The 6,000-nt window shown below is 35.6% G+C and overlaps 2 protein-coding genes across 2 annotated transcripts; one reads left to right on the forward strand and one right to left on the reverse strand.

Moving 5' to 3' along the window:
- Positions 1-956: 956 nt before the first annotated feature.
- Positions 957-3,571, reverse strand: LOC115446818 (U3 small nucleolar RNA-associated protein 15 homolog). Its single transcript, XM_030173621.2, has 4 exons — positions 3,327-3,571; positions 3,011-3,109; positions 2,685-2,867; positions 957-2,166 (listed from the first exon to the last, which is right to left on the reverse strand). Exons 1-4 carry the CDS (start codon positions 3,426-3,428, stop codon positions 979-981), a joined length of 1,572 nt encoding a protein of 523 aa, XP_030029481.2. The 5' UTR covers positions 3,429-3,571; the 3' UTR covers positions 957-978.
- Positions 3,572-4,267: 696 nt separating this feature from the next.
- Positions 4,268-5,664, forward strand: LOC115446807 (mitochondrial inner membrane protein OXA1L). Its single transcript, XM_030173611.2, has one exon. It carries the CDS (start codon positions 4,401-4,403, stop codon positions 5,586-5,588), a length of 1,188 nt encoding a protein of 395 aa, XP_030029471.1. The 5' UTR covers positions 4,268-4,400; the 3' UTR covers positions 5,589-5,664.
- Positions 5,665-6,000: the final 336 nt, after the last annotated feature.

The raw sequence follows: 6,000 nt of genomic DNA on the forward strand, positions 1-6,000 counted from the left end.
GTTTACACAGAAAGAGTCAGTAGTGAACGAATCATTATAATAAAGAAACGAATAAAAAATAACGGCCTGATCGTTTAGTATTTCAGTTATACAATATCGCTGTTTATACTTACATACTAGTTACAACTGTTCGTCATGCATAAAAATAATCGGGCTTCATTTTGCTTCAACAGCTAGCAACAACAATTACTTTTTTATTTTTAATATTATGTAATCTCTGTGCATTTTCGTTACTCAGATAGCTGTAATCTAAAGCATAGAAATAACCGAAATCGCATGATACCGGTACTTTGATTTATATCGGTTTTTGGTTCTTGGTATGCATGACTGCGTACCTACAGGAAAAATTATTAATGAATTTATTTTTACAAAAAGCGAAGTAACAACCCTAAGTATATACCACAGACGTTTAGTACATTCCTATATTATCTGAGGATAATATGTTTTACAATAACACCGTGGCGCCTCTAGCGGGATAAATCGGAAGCTTTATTTGTAAGTAGATTTTGCTCGTGGTTTCGTCCGTGTAAAACGGACCTTACGATAAATATAAATGTGACTGTTAAACGAGTTGGATAGAAACTATAATTTGATTCTATATTCTCTGTTTGATTCTAAAGTACCCTATATACCATACTCTATACGCGAGAGCTTTGTTCTTTGTATTCTGAGAATACCCATGATTTTTATTTTCAGTAGTGACGAAAACCTTGATTTTTTTTTCTTGACGATGATATAAGAAACCACAAGAGTATTATTAATTTGCTTTGTTAGTTAACGGCGGTCTTAGTGCGTTACTAGATGGCATATTTGCGAGGGCTTTTTAGCCGATTGCCAAAATAGGGTATTTTTTTTTGTCCCCCTTGAAAAGGCACGTCCTATTGCGAATGCCGCGTTCGCCACCTCCTTTTAAGGCCGCTACTGTTAGTTTATAGTGTTTAAACATGAAAACAGCATTTAAAATATTAGTATTTTATTTTACACATCAATAACAATTTCTTTTTGGGCTTTCACTGATGGTGTAAATGTATCATTGAGCTCTAGAGGCTCTGAACTTGTGCTGACTTGCGCACCTGCCATTAAAAGATTCAAGGCACCTTCCAATTCACTAACTTGCTTACAAACGTCTATTTCATCCTCAATATGTTTTAACAACAGTTTGTATAAGGACAAATTACGTTCAGAGAAAGTATTAAGTTGACTTTCAAACACATCTATAAATACATTTGCTGCATCAATGATAGTTCTGGTAAATCGTATTTCTCCCAAATTTTTTATGAGATATTTAAGCATCGCTCCTATACATTTTTCATTAAGGCTGTCCATAGCAATATGGAGCACTCCTCGTCTAAACAATTCTTGTATTAAGGCTGCAGTTTTTTCTGGATATTTAGTTGCTGTGTAAGTTCTTAAACCAACAGACAGTGCTCTACCGAATTCCATTTTTCGTAACAAAACATCATATTCAGGCATTTTAGTAGCTTTGGCAGTAGACATGGATACTTCCTGAGCTTTTGCTTTCAAATGGTCTGGAGCAAATTTCAATAAATTTCGTCTTTCCTCTTTATTCTGAGCTGGCCTTTCTCTTTTTCTTACCGATATGATGCCATCAACCATGCCTACCGCTAGAATATCATCATGTTCTGATATTGCCATGCTAAGAATTGCATTAGGGAAGTCAATACTATGAACAACCTTGAATGTAGATATGTCATATATTTTGACATGTCTGTCCAATGAAGCAGACATAAGTCTACTATTGTTAGTTGCAAGACGAAGACTGGTGACAGTTTTATGATGCTGAGATATGTTCGCAAGTTGCTTTCCTCCATTGAAAATGTCCCACACTTTGATTTCAGTTCCACCAGCACTTATGAACAAACCTCCGGATGGTAGGAATAATGTTGATTCTACAGGACTACCATGATTCACAGTCAAGACAGTTTCATTTGACCTGCAGTCATATAACTTAACCAAGTGGTCATAGCTTCCTGATAAAATAATGTCAGGGGAGATGGGGCTAGGTGCACCAGCTCTCACATAATCTGTATGCTCTGAAAAATTTGCAATTCTCTCCTCTGTCGATATATCCCATAGTGATACAGATTTGTCATCTGAATAACTAATAACCTTGAGTTGGTCTTTAGTAAAGAAAGTTCTGTGCACCTGAAATTAGGAAGAGTTCAGATTTTAAATTATTTAATTACAATCAAATATATTTTGGTAGCACAATGTATTCTTAATTTTGAAGGTATGTAAAGTCTGCCAAAGTGCACTAGATCATTGATTTTTAAACCCTCAGTAGTAGAAAAAGACTATGCCCAATAGGGGACCAGTACACAATATACAAGATAGATTTTATTCTATAGACACATACATATAAACTATTGGTTCAAAATCTGAACTAAAATGGCAACCAAAATGTCACTGTTATAGCCTATTTATTGAGTTGAACAACAAATAATTTTGCTAATATAACTGACATTTTTTATTCAAATCCAGGTTTACACTTAGACTTTGTAATTTTGAATTTGAATTTTTGAATTTGAGCACCACTCCATAAATCACGACAAGCAGGCAATATGGACTATACTAAGTTAAAAGTTCGGAATACCAAATCTAGTACGTAGCACATATATATTGATGATATTATTATTATGATTTCATAGTTTATTATTACTTACTGGCCCTGTGTGTCCCGTAAACACCCTGAGTAAGCTTTTTGATTGTACATCAAACAGTTTGACCCCTGATTCTTCACTTCCTGCCACCAATAATTTTCCATCAGCTCTAAAACATCCACCATAAGCAGCTTCTACAAATTTCGATATGTTCTTTGCTACTACTTTGGTCACTGGGTCATATATCTGAAATAATAAAAAAAAAAAAAAACATGTGGCATTCAAAGATGCAGACTTAAAAGACACAAAAAGACTAATTAAGAAGGCTTTGAAGATGTATTCCTTATGTAAAAAAATCAATTTAGCAGTGATTTTTTATTATTTCTTACCTGCACTCGAACGGAGCATGTGGCTGCAAAATAGTATGGTTCCACAGGGCTAAAATCTAAGTAGTCTATTGCACCAAACTCCTTTATTAAGACTGGTAACTGTAATAAGGAAACATAACATTTAATAAGTTTTTGATAGTTTATAACAGCACACCTGAATATTAGACTGACTGAGACTCTAGATGGTAGGCACAGGCATCAGCACAGCAGAAAGATTACGTTTCCTATGGTCATATTTTTATTTTCAAGCTACATAGGAATGTCTTATAATTTATAATTATTAAAGTCAAACAAAATTATGAGAAATGCTACTTACTCCAAGTTTCTTCCAATAGATTGCATCGCTTGTAAGAACAGAGGCCGGCTTTTGAAATGCGGCTTTATTAGTTTTTTTGAATGGATATGATATGTGTGCCATATTTTACAGATCTGTAATATCTTCTTTTCGCGTAATTCTCAATTCACATGATAAATTAATGTTATTGAAATGTAAACACGAGTCTCGAAAGTTTATTTTCCACACCACGTTGGTTTGGCAAATGACATTTCACATAGTTTTGACATTTACAGGACTGACATATTTAGTTTTTAATTCTCAAAATCTAAAGGCGTATGAAACAATAACTCACTTTTATAAAATTCATAATATATTTTATTAATCGTTAAAATCAATATTTTCAGTGAATAATATAATTTAATAACTATAATGTTATATTATTCCAAAATTAATTTTAATGATTATTTTTTTCATTTTATATTTTTTGTTTTTGACAAACATTAGGAAGGTGCATCAGTGTTGCCAGAAGGTTACATTTCTTACATTTTTCGTTACTTTTGACCCCCTCGCGTAACATGTAAGTAATTTTTATATTTAAGGTAATTTTCGTAACTTTTGAGAACAACGAGATTCGTAATACAAAATTTTTATTGTAAACAGTTTACGAACGCGTTTCTATTCAACGCATCCAAATTGAACGCACCTAAAACTGGCGGGTCTAAAAAATATTTCACTCCATATCACACTTAGAGATGGCTCGCCATGACAAAATGAAAAACGTATCTTGCACATATCAAAACTTGATTTTTGCTTGAGTGTGCGCACGCACGTTTCCTACTTCGCGAGTCCCCGTGGTTTCGTAGCTATAGAAATGCTTGCCCAAAAACGCGGAAATTAAAAAAAAACAATAATGTAACTTTTGCAGCAAAAATGTAACATTTCAGGAAACGAAACGTAACTTACGACTCAAGGGCCCTGGCAACACTGAGGTGCATAGATGTATGGCGTTTTTGTCGAACTGTCAATGTCAGAAATGTGCCGTAATAAAAATTGTGCAATTTTGTTTTTCTAAGGTTTTTTTAATCGAAACATTGTAAGTTGCATATAACAAAAATGTTTAAGTTACTCAGCCGGCATGGGCGCCGTGGTGCTGTTATGAATGTATTCTGCGAAAGGTTTGAGGTTAAGAAGGCGCGAGTCTTCGTTTATTCTTCAAGTGTATCAGTGAGATTTGCTTCTAATACAGGCAGCGATGCAGGAAAGACTGCCCCGCTGGTCGACCCTATACCAGAACCGCCGCCAGTACCAGATCCATCCACTTTTGCTGATGTAACAGAAGCAGTACAACAGTTGGCCGCAAATGGGGAACCTACCTTTGCTAGTCTGGGACTTGGTGGATGGGGCCCTGTAGGCATAGTTCAGAACTGTCTGGAGTACTTGCACGTGTCATTAGACGTGCCCTGGTGGGGCGCGATCGTCATGGGTACATTAGTGGTCCGTATTCTCATGTTTCCACTTGTTATTATATCACAAAGGAATTCCGCGATTATGAACAACCATTTACCGGAAATTCAAGTCTTGCAACTCAAGATGACACAAGCTAGACAGACGGGCAATCAGATCGAGACTGCTCGGTACGCACAAGAAATGATGCTTTTCATGAAAGAGAAAGGTTTGAACCCACTCAAAAATATGCTTGTGCCATTAGCTCAGGCCCCACTCTTCATTTCATTCTTTGTTGGATTGAGAGGTATGGCAAATTGTCCAGTTGAAAGTATGAGCCATGGTGGTTTATGGTGGTTCATGGATTTGACAGTGCCAGACCAATTCTTCCTGCTGCCAATAATAACAAGCGCCACACTGTGGGCGACAATTGAACTTGGAGTGGACGGAGGCCGTCTGGATGCTCAGAACATGCATGTCATGAGATACCTCCTCCGTGCAGTTCCCCTTGTGATGATACCATTCACAATCAACTTCCCTGGTGCTATCCTTGTCTACTGGTGTTCCAGTAATTTCATATCATTATTACAAGTTGGCTTGCTTAAAGCTCCAGTGGTGAGAGACTATTTTAAAATCCCCAGATTGATGTCTCACAAGCCCGATAACTTGCCAATGAAGAAGAAAGGATTTGTCGAAGGTGCAAAGGACTCATGGACCAATTTAAAGATTTCCAGGGAGTTGGCAGACAGACAAAGGGTTGATGAAATGATGTTCACAAAAGCAGGAAAAGGTCCCCTACAGAAAACATATAAATATGATCCAACTAAGTTATCAAATGTACAAACTAAACCAAAGTAGGTTATATCAAGCATTTAGAAATTATTGTAGACTTATTATGTAATTAATTATATAAAACTGTAAAGGTTTTGAAATATTTTGTCTTTTATTTAATACATTTATCCTCTCCATGCCTTCCACCAAGGCAATTCTGGTGTGGTTGGTCTTCACTGAATGCATGCCCACACCAGGGAGAAATTTGACATGGCTCTAGGGACACAGTAAGTTATTCTGACTATTAATTGATTTATCTTCAGCTATCATAAATTTTAAGGCTGTCCCTATACTTTTCATTACCTATAATTGTATTTATATTCAACATTTTGGAATGTTGCTTTTATTAAAATTTTATTATGAAACAGGGAATGGCTACTTACATTCTAATCAAATAAGTATTTATATTGAAGGAATTTTGTGTTCTAATTCTTGAACT

This window comes from Manduca sexta, chromosome 8, assembly GCF_014839805.1.
Source record: "Manduca sexta isolate Smith_Timp_Sample1 chromosome 8, JHU_Msex_v1.0, whole genome shotgun sequence".
NCBI classification, from domain to species: domain Eukaryota; kingdom Metazoa; phylum Arthropoda; class Insecta; order Lepidoptera; family Sphingidae; genus Manduca; species Manduca sexta.

What these genes read in the sequence shown, in the direction of transcription:
- LOC115446807 (XM_030173611.2), top strand. Translation starts at nt 4,401, where the DNA reads ATGTTTAAGTTACTCAGCCGGCATGGGCGCCGTGGTGCTGTTATGAAT.
- LOC115446818 (XM_030173621.2), bottom strand. Translation starts at nt 3,428, where the DNA reads ATGGCACACATATCATATCCATTCAAAAAAACTAATAAAGCCGCATTT. An exon ending in TCTATTGGAAGAAACTTGGA is followed by an intron (nt 3,110 to 3,326) that starts GTAAGTAGCATT and finishes TCCTTATTACAG; the next exon opens with TTACCAGTCTTAATAAAGGA. An exon ending in CATGCTCCGTTCGAGTGCAG is followed by an intron (nt 2,868 to 3,010) that starts GTAAGAAATAAT and finishes TTATTATTTCAG; the next exon opens with ATATATGACCCAGTGACCAA.